General features: G+C 39.6%; 1 protein-coding gene across 1 annotated transcript in view; it reads left to right on the forward strand.

Annotated features, from left to right (window-relative positions):
* Positions 1-1,046: 1,046 nt before the first annotated feature.
* The window catches only part of LIX1 (limb and CNS expressed 1), a gene marked incomplete at both ends in the record, with an annotated part of 48,714 nt that continues 31,946 nt past the window's right edge, over positions 1,047-17,814 (forward strand). Inside the window, one exon of the mRNA XM_079702077.1 lies at positions 1,047-1,128. Coding sequence (XP_079558203.1) covers positions 1,047-1,128 — 82 coding nt within the window. The remainder of the gene's footprint in view (positions 1,129-17,814) is intronic.

Consider the following 17,814-nt stretch of genomic DNA (forward strand, 5'->3'; position numbering starts at 1 on the left):
GAGGAAGTCCTCAACAAGCCATCAACAACTAACATAGGTTACAGCCACTAAAATCAGTTCTTTTATATCTGGTTTAAATCCTTATTACTGCAGTAGAATTCTATGACATGTCTCCTGTGGAAGGACTATTTAACATTGTTGTGAGTGGTGTAGGACATCGGTAGAAAAAGCAGCTTTGTTTTCTTCAGATATTTTCATAACCACCTATATTCTTTGAAAAATATATTTTTACTTCTCCTGAAATTTTTAATATAAAAAGTTATCATGAAAGGGAATGAAAGGAAGTGAATGATATCAGAATTCATTAAAGTCAATCTTGGGAACGATTTGCCTCGAAGGATAAAGAAGGAAACAAATGTTCCCAAGCAAGTCAAAACAGACTATGAGATTTTACTTGCCACTGCCCATCAAAAGTGACTATAATTTGGGTGGGTGAAAAAATTAAACACTTGGCTCCCAAAGAGATGCTCCTGAATTCAAATACAATACATGATCTGGTGCCTGGCTACATCCACAATCTTTACAGCACTTCTTTACCGAGAAGAATTTAGATTATACTGATTCTGAGCTGGAAGTCCTGAGCTGGAAACTCCTTTGCTACTAAGGAAACTTTCTTGAGAAATAACCTTCTTGCTTCTATATACCCGAAGACAGCACATTAGAAGATGAGTGACCAAAAGAAATATGGAAGTCAGAAAGCTGCACACCATTCAGGCAAAATCTGGTTGGAGAGGAAAGCTGTTCCCAGGATTAGTGAGCTTCCCCAGCTAGCCTGTAGGTGGGTGTGTTTAACAGAAGGAAGCAATGGGAACCCGCCTGTCAGCCAGCCTTTTGAGCTAATTAGCTCAGCATACAACAAAGATAAGTGAGCCTGGGAGGAGGGCCCCCTGAGGGGTCTTTAGATTCTGGGAAATGTCTGATTGGCAGATGTTAAAAGAGATTCTTTGGTAATCCTGTGCATCAATGAGCTGCACAAATTCAGACCAGGACTGCAAGAATCCAGGCATGAGGACACTGTGCAGCAGACTCACACAGGCAGACCCAAGATGGACAGAACCTTGGAATCCTTGAGACACATCATTGCCCAAGTCTTGCCTCACAGAGACCCGGCTCTAGTCTTCAAAGACTGTAAGTACTGAAGGGAAAAACGTTTTTTGACTTTTTTAGAAAATAGTCCTAAATGTCTAGTCACATCCTATTTAAGTATGTTTTCTCCTAAATCTCTGTAGTCGTGTGCTGTGGTCTAAGTGGTATTTAACTTGTTCCTGACTTCAGACAGAATAATTTCATTTCACCTACGGGTATCAGTCGCTGGGATATTTTGTCAGTGATACATCTTGTTAACCGTTTAGAAGTCTGTCTTAAAATCTAAGATTCGCCTAAGACTTAATGAACTTTTCCAGATGATTTTTAAATAAATCAAGACTGATTGGTACTAGGATTAAAACTAAAAATAACTTGAATATGATAATAAAGTATATCTCTTTTTTAACCTGGTTAATCCTCCATACCATATATTAGTTATGTTAAAAAAGTATTGTGTTTGAAATTTTTTGTTGCAAACAAATTAATAAATTACAACTGAGCTCTTAAATTTTGATAACAAATTATAACACTTTAGTTAAAAGGCCAGTAAAATGAGATGTCTTCCCACTTCTGCAACGACGCCCTCCCTCTCCCCCCCAAAAAAATCTAAACAGCTATGGCAAAGTTACTTCAAAATCTTTTTTTAATGGTTATGAAAAATAATTCAATCAAGATTTCCAATTCTAGCAATACTGTTAGACCATTTATCATGTAACTTTGTTTCTGGAACCAATTTGATTTCCTGCTGCTGCAAAACAGACTATCTTCACCTTGTATCTTATCTACAGTGGGTTTCATATTACAAAGGGCTTCTGAAACAGAACTTTGCTATGGAACTGCCCAAAAGGTAAAATGCATATGGAATTTTTTTTTTTTTTACTTCAATAAGTTACAGCTTTCTTCTTTGTGAATCTCGTATGTTTGTCTCCATCAAAACATCAGTGGTTTGTATTTTTGCTTTCTGATTGCTGAATAATGTTCGTTTCCAGATGTCCTTTTGGTTTATATTTCTCATATGTGTGATGAAGAGAAAGAAATGTTAGGCAATTTTGTTCTATAAAATGTTCTTCTTAGAAATTAAATTGTAACCCATTTGCCCACTAGGGCATAAAGTGAAAGCCTGCTCTTTCTTTTTTTTTCTTTCTTCCTTTTTTCTCTTCCTTTCTTTATTTTGCTTTCTTACTCCTCTTACTGTTTCTCTTGCTTTCTTACCTTCTTGCTTTCTTTTAAATATTGTCTTCAAGCATGTGTCAATAGCTATGTTAGAACTAATAAAAATCACTCCCTCCCCCAGTCTAGCCTGGAGTCTATTCAGGTTTGGCATGTTTTTTTTTTTAAGTGAAAAGGGGAGGAAAGAATGCCTCTCTCCTACAATAGCACTGAATTCACTAGTGAAGGGTAAAAAGGATCTTGACCTGCCTAAGACTTTGGATAAACTGTAGAGGGATCATCTGGTGAGGGTTTGGATAGTAGAAACAGTAAAAGGAAATAGAGGTGAAATTTTTCACTGAGTTCATTGTGAATTTAAGAAATTTAATCTGAAATTATATGGCCCACTTTTTGAACTGAACTAAATCCCAGCAATTGTTTACAGTTTACCAGAGAGAATAAAACAGAAAAGGATTAAAATAAACCATACGTTAGGTTCCATCATCCAGGCCTTTGTGGGAACTCTTTTATATGGAAAAGCAAAGAAGTGTCCTGTTTTATATATTTCATTCCTTAACATAGAACTTAAATTTCATCAGATAGCATTGCCTGCTTACCCTAGAATGAGCTGCCACTCTGCAACTGCTTGCATGGCTTAATAGGTGTGAATTTTAACTTCTGAGCCTCTCCCTTCAGGTGTTTCTAATCTGAAAAATGACTAAATGAAAGTAAGCCAAATAGCAGATTTCTGTGCCAGGGGTTTTTATGATATCCAAACATCCAACCACTCACCATCCTCATGGAATAAATGGGAACAATTTCACTTACTTTCTGGGGCAGACATCACAAGTCTGCCTAGGGCCTATGCCATGCCTCGGCAACCTACCATGCATGTGCCAGGGTTTAGCACATGGACTCCTTTTCTTTGGCATACCCATAAGTTGCTGCCACCACAATCCTGCTTTACACAGCCTGTAAAAAGCTACTATCAACCTTGAATAGCAGGTTCTAAGCAGCCTCCTCTCCTCCTAGTCACTCTTGGCTCCTTTTCCCCCACCCCAGGCCAATCTCTTTTTGCCAGAAGGAAAGAGCTAAGCACTTGAACACATCACTGCCAAGTCCTTAAAAAAATTGCTACCTTGCTTTCCTACAAGATGAAAAGCCAATTCAACAATGCTTAAAACCGTGCACAGTTGAACAAAGGAGCATAAAAAAATAATAATAACATTCTAAAAGTGTTTTTCTAAATTTCTCTTCTATGATGCAAAGGCAGTTTTTTTTTCTCTTTATTCGTCAGAAACATATAATACAAGGAATGTAAACGATCATTTGATTAATTTTTTGCCCTCCCTTGGCTTTTGATTTGTTTAAAAACAAGCAATAGTAAATTGAATTTTCTCTTCAAGTTGGTCAGGAAAAGTACCCAGAGAGTTTTTTGGTCTGAGACCGATGCACATGGGGATAGTTACATTCATTTAAGGAAATAAAATATGAATGTTTTTCTCAGCCAAGGAGGCCCTCCAAGTGACATTTTGTAATGCATTAAACCTCTCATTTGTTTTAGACAGGTGTTCATCTGGCAAAAGTTGTAATTTGTTTTTTATTTTCTTTCCTGAAAGGAAATAAATTTCATGACATTTTTCCCTTTTTCTCTATTTTGCATTTCACATGAAAAATAATGGAAAGAAATTTTAAATGAGGTGGGCTCTCAGTTTGTAATTTGCTCATCTAAGCTGACACTGGACTGTTCTCCACTACCTAAATGGATCCATTTTGTAACAGGTATCTCTGGGAGTCTCTACCACCAGACAGAATCTCTCTGCAGAGAAATTAAGGCATATGTCCATGTTGCCCTTCCTTCTTGGCTTTGTGCAACATCCAGTTTCTTTTCACGTGTCATGTGTCACAACCAAAGATGAGCTATCCTGAAAGAAACCCTTGTCAGCTCTTTTGAGAGTTTGTGTGTGAGCTTACTATCTGTTTGCCCCTGTTTAACAATTTCTCACATGCTTTCCCAAAGGAAATCACCGCCCCATGATTTCAAGATGTCTGCACTTTCAGATCCTACTCTGAGTGTTAATCCTTCAAATTACAAGAGCATAATATGCTTATCTGCCATCTTGGGATCCTCCTTCATGCATTAACAGTAATTCTAAGATGTCAGTCCTCATCATGTGATTAAGGCACTATGCTAAGAATGTTTACTCTTCACAGCAAGCCAATAACATAGGTACTATTGATTTATAAGTGAGAGAACTGAGGCTTGTGGAGGTTAAGGTGACTTGCCCAAGGCCACACCTAATAAAGTGACAGAGCCAGGATTCAAATTCTATCTTCCAACCTCTCACCTTTAGCCACTGCAAGACATTGCCTCTCAGAGATGTTACATTACCATGTCATTTGTGCTGTCATGGCAGTATCTGTTAGGAAAACAGAGGTGGAACTGAAATGGACTCTTCTGGGTGTATGGAGAGAGCCCATTAAATAGGCATATCTGAACAGGAGTGTAACAGGAGAGTAATAAGGGAAGGGCATTTATGAGGAGTGAGAACAGTTTGTCCAAAGGCAGATCAGGCAATACAGGAACAATGCATCAGGGGAGGTGGAGACAAGGCTGAGAAGGCAGGTGGAGTCACACTCAAGTGTAAGCAACAGGGGTCCATTAGAGTTAGCAGTGATCGTAGATTAGTTCTGGAAGTGTATGGCCGCATGTTGTATTGGGGAAAAGATTATATTGACAACTGCTGCAGGTATACTTCCTGATACTAAGCTGGAGAGAATTGCAGATTTTTCACAGCAAGAATCCTTTTGCCCATTCAGGCAGGATGCAATACATGCCTATAGGGAGAAACCACTTTCACTAAATAAAGGCCAAAATCAAGGCAAACTTTTTCAGATAGTTAAAAACTATCTTAGCTATCATTAAAGCCATGAGAACATGTTGGTTTCTAGCAATGATTTATAAAGTGAAGTGTTAGATTTCACTAATGTTTCCCAAAATTTTATAATGAAAAAATACGGTGGAACATTTAACTAAACATTGCACAATTAGAAGAAAAATTTCTCACATATTTGAAGTGCATTAACTCTTCCATTTGAGGAGACATTTTCTGCATGAAAGGTTGTATTTATACCAGTTAGGTGAATACTTCAAAAAGTACATTTTTACCCTTTGGAAAAATTGGACCATACTATAGCGCTATTAAAAACATCTTAGCAATCATGAATCTGGCTGTATGGAATGCAAGACAGGAAAAATTCTCAGGAGTCAAGTATTTTCCCCATCCCATGCTTTTTAGAGTAGTTATCTAAAATCTATAAATTTGATGATACATTTATGGTTTTTGCATTTCACATAAAGGAATGGAGTAGGATGTGAGGGATGAAGGCACTTGTGCAGTAAAATTCCTACACGTATTGCATTGTATTCCACCACAGAAAGTGTGCTGGAAAGAGCATGGTTAAAAAACAAAAAACAGGGACTTCCCTGGTGGCGCAGTGATTAAGAATCCACCTGCCAATGACGGGGACATGGATTCGATCCCTGGTCCGGGAAGATCCCACATGCCACGGAGCAACTAAGCCCATGTGCCACAACTACTGAGCCCACGTGCCACAACTACTGAAGCCCATGCGCCTAGAGTCCGTGCTCCACAACAAGAGAAACCACAGCAATGATGAAGCCCATGCACCACAAGGAAGAGTAGCCCCTGCTCTCCTCAACTAGAGAAAGCCCGTGTGCAGCAATGAAAGACCCAACGCAGCCAAAAATAAATAAATAAATAAATAAATAAATAAATATTTTTTAAAAAGTGAAGTATTGTTATAAAAAAAACCCAAAAAACAAAAAACTCCATTGCTTGCTAGCTCATTTTGGATTAATGATGGCATCTTAATTACAGTAATTTGAACTCTGATAATTTTAGCATCTAAACTGTGGATGTCCATTCTACTGAAAAAACCTATTCAAAAGCTAGTTTTACTTTATCTATTACAGGACACAACTATTTTTATTTGAATTTATACTAAAAGAAAAATGCAGATTTCATTTCAGCTATCTGTGGCATAAGCACTGTTCTCCTTTTTTCAGTAAAGATACATTTGGCAGAGTTTAAATACTGAAAGTCTTAGTGCCAGAGGAAAAGTTTTCAAAATGGAAGAAAAGAAGTGGCTTCTTGATCACTTAATGGCCATATCTGTCTTAATACATTTATTTCTTAATATATAAATAAGATTTAACAAATCAAAATAAAATATGAGTGGCACCCATCCTGTGATCAAATCTGGTGCCTCTTCATGATCTGCTGTCTCATCTCACCATAGGCTTTTTTTTTTAACAGTTAAGATTTGTTAGCCTGAACTCAACTTTAACAACTTCTGAAACTCATGTGTTAAGTTACAGCCCATAATAGGATACAGCTGCACAAGGGTGAGTTTCTAAGTTATGATTTTTCTGTTTAAATGATACGGTTTTACTGATTATGTGCTACAGATTGATTTAAGAAATGTAAGACAACTTTAGAAGCCCTTCATAAAAGAATCTTCTTTATTTAATACATTTCATATTGGTGTTTTAACCCCAAAGGCTCTTATTTCTTTTCTTCCATGTTCAAATGCTCATATAAGTTTAGTCTGTCAAGGCAGTTTTAAAAATCCTATTTTAAAAGAAAAAGGAAAAAAAAAAAGAAACCTACTGAAAGTTTAATAATGACAAAATAGGCAATTATTACACTCCCTGTAGTTTTCTACATTCTCTCTCTGGTGTCCTTAGAATACTGTTTGAATTATGGTTTTGCTTTTTTTTTTCTACTGGGATGATAATCAGTTGATCCCTATTTTGATCTCATCCCATTAATGCAGCTGTGGGAACCCATCATCTAGTCACCACCCCTTTCACACTTATGGGCTGTATAGTGTAGTTTACATTTTTCTCATGTGCCTCTGAACTATGAGTTATAGTTTTGCTGGCATGTTTTTGTCCACACCTAAGTTGGAGGTCCCAGGAGGGCAAAGCCATACCTTGCACTTCTATGTAACCCCCAAGGTGTCTCCCACAGGGCCAGGCACCTAGCAGGTGCACAATAGACTTTTCTGGTGGCTGATTTGTTTATTTTCTCCCTCACAAAAAGGGGGAAGATTTTTCCCATTGTCAAGTGAAATATGATGAAATAAATGGTACTAAACCATCATCCATTGACACCTTAATCACAGCCTAATTGCATGCAGGGTTAAGTTGACAGCCCCATGAAACAGGAGGCAGCATGGAAGAAGGATGGGCTGTGAAAATAAACACAGCCACCTCAGGCAACTTCCCCAGAACACTGCCTCAGGTTGGCCTTGGTAGAGCAGCCCAAACTATCCCATATACCACACTGGCAGTGACTCAGATTGCCAGTCCTTATATTCATCCTCAGGGTCTACCCTCAACTCTGGGTCACACAACTCTGCGTGCACCAAGCTCTTTAGGGCCAAACTCTGTCTGTGCCTTGTACATAAATCCTAGTTGGATAGCTGTGACAGGGTCATGGAGAGCTTCTTAAAATGACTCTACCCGGGGAAGGTATGTTACATGCCTAAAGCCACATTTGCACAGATTTGGCCATTCTAACTAAACAGAGCTGGTCAGCAAAGTAACTGTTTGATATTTTTGTTTGTTTTTTGTTATCTTGGATCCTTGGTTATCTAAAGTCAACAGTCCTACAAAGTCTCTTAAATATAGTGCAATGTCAGTGCCCAATGGCCCATGGGAAAGATATCAATATATACTTCCTAATTGGTTAAGTAGATTACATCAGGTTTTAGTCTATGTAGCTTTTGTGATTGGATGACATCATTTGAACCATGGTGCACAGATAAAGCACATTTGGGAGCTCAGGCCTGCTATTGCTGCTGCCGTTCAATTGTGATATATTTAATGACCTTTTATTTTAATGTCTTTGTGATTCCCTCTTGTTCCTTGATATTCTCTCCCCTCTGCCTTCTTAAAAAATTACCTTGTACATCCGAAGATATTTTTTAAGTGTTATTTAAATTTCTCCCCAGATGACTTATAGTTCAGCAATTTAAAATTCTAAAAGTGAAAATTAAACCAAAACGCACGATGTACTTTTTTACATATTATAGAGAATGTCCCAAGAGGTTAATTTTGTAAAAAAAAAAAAAAAAAACAACCCAAAGGATCTTAATTCCCTCAAAGAAAGTGTTCAGGGTAGAGAATGGGGACCAGACCAGAAAAAAAGAAAAAGCAAACAAAAGAAACACAACCAGCTTCCCAGCTGCTGAAGGAGCTAGGCACTGACTCTGGAGCGTTACTAAAAGAAAATGATGCTGGGAACAAAGCAAGACTCTTAGCTGTCTCAGCTCTGTTGTGTGGCTGTGGCTACCTTTGAAAGAGTATCTACAGAAAAGAAGAAGGGGCCCAAGATTCCTACATATTGTACATGACACACAAGCTGTGTCAGCAAGATTCCATTAGCCTGGTCAAAACTTGTCAAAGCCTGAGGATGGTTATAAATGTTTAGACAGCTGGCTCTGTTGGTCAGTGTCCTGGAGTTAGCCAAGCCAAGCACAAGACCCAAAGGTACCCCATTTTGCATGAATGGCAAATTGGCATCATGCCTTGAGCTTGCTCCTTAAATTATCTGGGGGTCCTTTTCCTATTTCTCCTCAACAAGTCTAAGGAATCACATTGACAAAAACAAGTTGTACATGATTGAATTGCTAGAATAGAAAATACTAATTAACTTTATTTTAAAGTATCACCTGCTAAGGGTAGTTTAAAGATTATATTACAATATTGCATAACAAAAATCCATCTGTTTGGAGGCAGAGAATCGATTTAAAAATATGGTTATCATCTTGAAAGCCTCTTAATGGTTTATCCTTAATTGGTAGCCTTTCCAATTTGTCTTTAATTGCTTTTGGCAAGGGAAATTTTGCCCAGCTAGAATTTTTTTCTCATGTAAGGCATAAAGAAATTGCTTCTTTTTTTCTTATAGATTCATAACATAACATTCATAACATACTTTTAAGACCCCTTATTACTGACAAATGACTGTCTTCCAGGCAGGACTTACCTGGTATTAGGTAATTGAACTGGGCAATGAACTATAATGTTTCTACTTTCCTGAAGCACAGTCATTAACATTGATTTCAAATAAGAGTTAGCCCCTCTCTGTAGTTTTTGCTAAGAGCAGTTCTATTGCCATTAGCATTTATTAGAAAGTGAAAAATTGTGACAGACATCCATGTCTCCAGATTTTGAGACATGTAGCATTTCATCTATTTATTTTCTGTCCATTTGACTTTAAGAGCGAATGATATATATACATATATATATATATATATTTTTTTTTTTTTTTTTTGCGGTACGCGGGCCTCTCACTGTTGTGGCCTCTGCCGTCGCGGAGCACAGGCTCCGGACGCGCAGGCTTAGCGGCCATGGCTCACGAGCCCAGCCGCTCCGGGGCATGTGGGATCTTCCCGGACCCGGGCACGAACCTGTGTCCCCTGCATTGGTAGGCAGACTCTCAACCACTTCGCCACCAGGGAAGCCCCAAGACTGGATGATATTAAAAGAGCTTTCTTTTTTCCATCTCTGAACTCTTCACATATTTTGGAAATAAATTAAAAAGCACAATGTGTCCAATTAGAGAATTTTCAGATTTGAGACTATTTTTAGAATGTTTAATGATATGGTTTCCAATACAAGAACAGTCAGTCTCGGGCTTCCCTGGTGGCGCAGTGGTTGAGAGTCCGCCTGCCGATGCAGGGGACGCCGGTTCGTGCCCCGGTCCGGGAGGATCCCACATGCCGCCCAGTGGCTGAGCCCGTGAGCCATGGCCGCTGAGCCTGCGCATCCGGAGCCTGTGCTCTGCAGCGGGAGAGGCCACAGCAGTGAGAGGCCCATGAACAGCCAAAAAAAAAAAAAAAAAGAACAGTCAGTCTCAAAGATGCAACATGCAAGCATATAATCATGCCTTTTCCTTTCTTTCTTCCTTCACCTTCTCTAACCACAAATAATAGCTAACACTCTAGTGCTTACTATGTGTGAAGCTCTATTCTGAGCATTTTCCATTTTAAGCTTTACAGCAACCCTGTAAGGTAAGTACTATATTTTACAGATAGAACAGAAGCACTAGGTAGGTTTCTTACAGCAGTAAAGACAGGATTCAAACCCAGGCATTCTGGCTCCAGAGTCCATGCTTTTAACTACGTAAGGAAACTGCCTGCCTGTTGATAAAATGTGGAGATAGAAGATGCAGTACACGTTTTATTGTGTTCGAACCAAAGCCCGTATTTGAGGACTCTTGTATAACACACTCTATAATCCATGGGGCATTTACATCCTCTCCATCTCAGAGTTCCCATATGAAAACATATATCATGTGTCCCTATTAGCATCTTCATCATGTCCAATCTATGAAAATGACAAGCTCTGAGTTTTTAGGATAAAGGCCCTCTGAGTGGCTTCATGCTCCTTCCAGACTACAAAAGGAGCATTATCTTGCTTGCTGCATCTCCTACTCACTCCTCATGGAGATTTTCTGCCCAAGCTCCTCCCAGAGAAACATCCTTCCTGGGCTCACCCAGATGCATAAGAGCAACCGCACATTCTCTCCAAGTATTTGTGCCCTTGTTCTTCATGAATGGAGCCACTACAGGCAGCACATCACCTCAGGCAAAGACAAAGGACAAGGAACTCTGTGCTCTTGCCTTTCTCTCCCACTTGGGTAAAACTGAGGCACCAGAACAATAGGATAAATTTCTAATTATTAAAAGAAACAAACTCCCCTTGCCCTGTCTCTTATCAAATTGTACCCTCTTCCTAATGGCATCCTTGCCTATTGCTCCCATACATAATTCCACAGCTGAGGCATTACTGTTTTTCTTACTCTTTTTGTCAAATGCCACTCTCACTCCTTTGAGAGCACAGCTTCTATCCCTTCCCCCATCCCGGTGTAAATCTCATTTTTCTGAGGTGGCTCAGCTTAGGCCCTCCTCCTATGCATTCTTTAATTAATTTATTTATGTGTTTTTGGCTGCGTTGGGTCTTCGTTGCTGCGCACAGGCTTTCTCTACTTGTGGTGAGTGGGGGCTACTCTTCCTTGTGGTGCACAAGCTCCTCATTGCGGTGGCTTCTCTTGTTGCAGAGCACGGGCTCTAGGCATGCGGGCTTCAGTATCTGTGGCTCGTGGGCTCAGTAGTTGCAGTGCACCGGCTCTAGGGTGCAGTAGTTGTGGCACAGGTTCAGTAGTTGTGGCTTGCGGGCTCTGGAGTGCAGGCTCAGTAGTTGTGGCGCACGGGCTTAGTTCCTCTGTGGCATGTGGGATCTTCTTGGACCAGGGATCGAACCCATGTCCCCTTCATTGGCAGGCGGATTCTTAACCACTGCGCCACCAGGGATGTCCCCCTACACATGTTTTTTTTCTGACCTTTTCAGTTCACATTTATCTCCTTTTCCCCTTGAATCTATTTAATCATTGTGCCATAAATTTTAAAGTTTTAAATATTACCTTAAAATCATTTCTGTTCTACAATGTAGCAGTCTAGTATTTTGTTAACAAATATATCATGAATTCATTATTTCTGCAATCAAATTGTAAGCCTTTATGAACAGAGGCCTATTTTGACTGCTTTTTTTTTTTTTTTTTTTTTAACTCTATACCATCAAAGACAGGGTTACCAGATAGACCAGTGCCTCACTGCTGGTTAATTGTGGTGTTCTATTACACAATTCCTGATCCCAGAGACTACTTTCAAATCCTTTTCAACACAGTGTTCCAGGCAGTCAACATAAATGGATTAGAATTGACACTCTGAGACAAAAGTACTTACCATTCCTGTTCAGGATTTCCCTAAGTCCTGGTTATCATGAAGGTAAAGCCCCAGCTGGCAAGCAACTTGTAATCACATGTTTACTCTGCCCAGGCTTCATCTTTCTGCACCTCCTCAGCCATCTCCATCTGAGCCATGGCTGCCACCACCACATCCATGCTGTGTGGGCACCATGGTGGTTCATATAAGAAATCTCCTATCTAGAAGGAAGTCTTGATCTCTCCATGAATCGTAGTACCTTCACCTATCTTCTGTATGTTCATTCAGTTGCACAGTACAGATATGTAGTTTTCTTAGATTCCAAATGAATTCAACTACTGCTTCTAGATGAATAGCCCTGTGCTAGATACCAAGGAGGCTACAGAGGAGAATGAACCAGAGTGCCTGCCCTCTAGAATCAGTCAGCTGTGAGGCAAATAACATAATACTGTACTCTATAAGATGCATTGTTATCACAAGACATTTCATTCCTCTGGCCAGAAGTAAGTCCAGCCGAGTCTGACTTGATAAATTTAGCCTGGAGCACCACATCTATTTTATTACATGGCTTATAGGAGATTAAGTGCTAAGACATAGGGCCACTAATGGAATAAGAGCACAGAAAAGTACATTCATATGAGCTAGAACCAGTGAGCAAGGCGTGATGGAGGACGTGGCATTTCCTCTGAACTATGAGAATAAATTGGATGGATAGAAGGGAGGGGCAGAAACAATACTCAGGATAGGAAGGAGAACTTGAACCAAAACACAGGGAAAAAATATGCAGTATATGTTCAAGGACAAGTAAAGACACTGCATTTGCTGAAGCTAATTGAGGATTTCTGCTAGAAAGGGTCAAAGGTTGGATGGTCAAAGTGTTCCACATTGTCGGATGTCTTCGTTGGTCAACTGCCTTCTGTGAAGTTTGATGCTGAACTTTATAATCAAAGAGAAAGCTTGAGGAAGGAGAAAATGAAAACCTCATTTATGAAAGACTTGCTTGGGGATCTAATTACCACTCTGAAAACTCTATCCTGTTCAGATTTTAAAACACAGTGAAGAAAAAAGTATCCACACTAATGTCTATAAACTGCATAGCAAATTGTCGTCTTGTTGATGTGAAAATTTTCAAAATTGCTGAAGAGTTTTGTCTTAGTCAGCTTGGGCTGCTGTAACAAAATACCATAGACTGGGTAGCCTAAACAACAGAAATTTATTTCTCACATGTCTGGTGGCTGGAAAGTCCAAGATCAAATTGCTGGCACACTCAGTACTTTGGAGAGAGCCCTCTTCCTGGTTTGCAAATGGCTGCCTTCTTGCTGCGTCCTCACAAGGCAGAGAGAGGAAGCTGTGGTATCTCTGTTCTTATAAGGACACCAATCCCTTCATGGGGTTCTACCTCATAATCTCATCTAAACCTGACTATCTCCCTAAGTCCCCACTTTCTAATACCATCATATTAGGGGTTAGGGCTTCAACATATGAATTTGTGGGAGACACAGATGTTTAGTCCATAACAGGGTCTATTACATGTGTCTGAGAAAACAATTTGGAGCAATGGAATTCATTAAGAAGTTTGATGTGCAAAGTCAATTCAGAGGTTAAATTGCTTTCTTTACTCTCAGATGTTATAAACTGATAGAAGTCACAAAAAGGAACTGGATTTCATGCTGTTGTTCCTAGGATCTCCCCAACAGTTCTCTCTCCTTCCACTTCCTCCCATACCCCCAGCCTCAGCCATTTAACATTCTATTTCTTTCTTTTTTTTTTTTAAACATCTTTATTGGAGTGTAACTGCTTTACAATGGTGTGTTAGTTTCTGCTTTATAACAAAGTGAAGCAGCTATACATATACCCCCATATCTCCTCCCTCTTGTGTCTCCCTCCCACCCTCCCTATCCCACCCCTCTAGGTGGTCACAAAGCACCGAGCTGATCTCCCTGTGCTATGCGGCTGCTTCCCACTAGCTAATTATTTTACATTTGGTAGTATATATAAGTCCATGCCACTCTCTCACTTCGTCCCAGCCTACCCTTCCCCCACCCATGTCCTCAAGTCCATTCTCTACGTCTGAGTCTTTATTCCTGTCCAGCCCCTAGGTTCTTCAGAACCATTTTTTTTTTTTTTAGATTCCATATATATGTGTTAGCATACGGTATTTGTTTTTCTCTTTCTGACTTACTTCACTGTATGACAGACTCTAAGTCCGTCCACCTCACTACAAATAACTCAATTTCGTTTCTTTTTATGGCCGAGTAATGTTCCATTGTATATATATACCACATCTTCTTTATCCATTTATCTCTCTATGGACACTTAGGTTGCTTCCATGTCCTGGCGATTGTAAATAGAGCTGCAATGAACATTGGGGTGCATGTGTCTTTTTGAATTATGGTTTTCTCAGGGTATATGCCCAGTAGTGGAATTGCTGGGTAGTATGGTAGTTCTATTTTTAGTTTATTAAGGAACCTCCATACTGCTCTCCATAGTGGCTGTACCAATTTACATTCCCACCAACAGTGCAAGAGGGTTCCCTTTTCTCCACACCCTCTCCAGCATTTATTGTTTGTAGATTTTTTGATGATGGCCATTCTGACTGGTGTGAGGTGATATCTCATTGTAGTTTTGAGTTGCATTTCTCTAATGATTAGTGATGTTGAGCATTCTTTCATGTGTTTGTTGGACATTCTATTTCTTTATAGTAATCTTACCAGTTAAACATCAGTTACCTTGACAAAGGCAAGACCAATAGATGACCTGTAGTGTTAAACCCTGAAGTTGGAGAGTTGCTCAGCTTGGCTCCAGCATCAGCCAAGTTGTTATTCATCTGCATTCTCTGGGTCTCCAGCTGAGGATTCACTACCTCTCTCCTGTCTGGTGTCCAGATTCACTATGGATGACCAATTTATCTTGTCATGTCTGTGGATAAAGCCCTTTTCCTTTAGTGTCCATTCAGACAAAGTAGAAACTCTTTAGAAAGAATTTCACTAAACTTTGGGAGAAATAATGCATAGCCAAAAACCATGTATTCCAGATGGTAGCTTCCTGATCCTGAGGTGGCAGGCACAATCAGACAGAGAAACTTGACCTTGACTTTTGTTCATGCCCCTCTTCAAAGGAAGCCTGTTCCAAAGCCCTCCTTGGTCTTTTGTCATTTCCTCTTATTCCTCTTGTGGTCTCTCCTTTAGCCATTATTCCTTGAAAGAAGGGACTGGAATGGTAGGCCTAATCACAGCCCTCTCTGAAGCCCACAGCTGGTGGGTATTTACAACATTGTTTTAAACCAGAGCAAAGTGTTAGCTGAAGATTAATCAGGATACCTGTTCACATGACACAGACTGCTCATTCATTGTGACAGTTCCAAGCTAGAAAGTGTCATATCACTTGTATGAAAAGAATATAGATATTAACCCTTTACTTTGTTTGACTGCCAAGAACAAGTATCAGAAAAATGGCCCATAGAAAATGGTAGGTGAAGTAATTCTTGTGCAGAGCCTCCTACACCTTTCCTACCAACAGCCTCACAAAGTCAACACATCTTCCATACCTTTGATGACATTCAAATATTCAATTAACCTTTATTCTTCTTCTAAAACGCTTCTAATAGATGTAGACATGCATGAAAACAACTTAAATTCCATTATAGTTAGGAGTGGCTCAGGATGAGCAAAGAGCTAGACTATACACCCAGACCAAACTAGGTTAAAAATCCCAAGGCTGAGACTTAGTAGCTGTGTGATTGTATCCTGAGCATCTTTTATTTCTTATCTCTATGTTGTGGATGATAATACCTATTTCTAGAGGGTATTGTAAGAATTAAATGAGAAAATGCCTAGTGCCTGGCATATAATAGGCACATGATAAGAGAGATGAGAATAGCAACTTCGTCCTATCCTACTCAGGACTTCTCAAGCTTTAATGTGCATCAGATTGCCTGAGAATCTTGTTTAAAATGTAGATTCTGGTTCAGTAGGCCTGGGAGCATGAGAGCCTGAGGGGCCTGGAAGGTGACTTGAGGAAGTTTGGAATGAGAAAGAGTATCAAGACATAGGCTCTTCTATGACTTGCCAAGAAGTTATTTGTTCTGTAGGTAATGAAGGACCCACAGAAAGATTTTTAAGATGTGAGTGATTTAATTAACCATAAGATTCAGAAAGATTACCTGGAAACAGTTGAGGATGGGTTGGATGGGAGGGTGATTGGAGTCAAGTGGGTACTGTGGTATATCTGGTTAGATATGAACCAATGCAGCAGTGGCAATATTAACTGAGAGGAAGTGATGACTATCAGAGACATCAGGATGTGGAACTGACAAAATCTGGGCATTTATTAGATCTGGAGAGAGGAAATTAAGTTTAAAGTTCCTGTCAGGTTTCTGATTTACGTAACTGGGTATATGATTATATCACTTTCTAAATAATTTGGGAAAAGAGTTTATGGAAAAGAAAATGGGTTGATTCTGGGAATATGTTGAATTTCTGTGACATCCAAATGGAAGTATCTGTTAACAAAGCTGGAGTTACAAGAGAATGTTTTGGGAACTATTGGCATATATTATGGTAGATGGATTCATGGAAATAGGTTCTGTCATTCAAGAACAGTAGAGAGAGAAGCAAGAAAAGACAAGGCTAAGGCTCTCATGCAAATCAACATGAGGGGTGAGCAGAGGAAGAGAAACCCACAAAAGAGACTGAGAAGAAATGATAGAAATACAGAAGAAGAATCAGGGAGAATACTATCAGAAAAGCTTAGGCAGATGAGAGTTTTTAGAAGAAATTGATCAGCTGTGTCAAATGTAGTTAGAGGTCAAGTAAATAAGGACTGAAAGTTAGAATTAGTGATATTTGCCAAGTAGTTTCAGTAGCATAATGTAGGGGAAAGCCAGATTGTTGGTGGGTTAAAAATGAATGGCAGGGGGACTTCCCTGGGCGTCCCGTGGTTAAGACTCTGCGCTTCCAATTCAGGGGGCATGGGTTGCATCCCTGGTCAGGGAACTAAGATCCTGCATGCAACATGGCATGGCCAAAAAAAAAGAATAGTCCCAAGGTTGAGTGTTTCTTCTAATTGATTCATTCATTCATTCATTTGTTGTCTTGAGCATACTTATGGCTGCTGAGGAGTGAGTAAAGAGAAAACATTTAAAAATAGGAAGCCAAGAGAATTACTAATAGAACAATGCCCAGAAGAAGCAACACAACTTCATTTGAGACTGAAGGAAATAAGGTAGAGCTGGGCACTTGTGCAGATGGGTCACTAGATGTAGGGAGGGATATCACATGCTTGGTGGCTTAAGTTTATAACATGAAAGGCAGGATCATTGGCTGGGCACTGAAGCTGCAACTGCAGCTGGTGACTAAACTGTGTTGTGAGGCCTTTCCTCAAATTTGGGTAGTTTTCTTCAGCAGTACTTGACCCTTTGCTTGCCTTTTCTTTGACATTGTCCATGAACCTTGTTGTTGCTACTTCAGAAAAATAAAGGAGCATGTGTTTCATAAATAGAGCATCTTCAGATATACTGATCTTTGAAATTCCAAACATCATGCTGGCCTTCTTCCCTCTGCACTCCATTCATCTGGTTTTCCAGTAGACACGAGGAGATAGAGATAGAAAGATGGATTGTGTGTGTGCATGTACATATGTTGCACTCTTTAGAGGTGATGACATACGTAAGACCATCAAAGAAATCTTCCAAGGTTACAGGATAAAAAATTTGAAAACTGCTACATTTATTCATGCAGAAATTTTACTTAGTACCCACCTTTG

This window comes from Hyperoodon ampullatus (genome assembly GCF_949752795.1).
Source record: "Hyperoodon ampullatus genome assembly, chromosome: 4".
Classification (NCBI taxonomy): Eukaryota; Metazoa; Chordata; class Mammalia; order Artiodactyla; family Ziphiidae; genus Hyperoodon; species Hyperoodon ampullatus.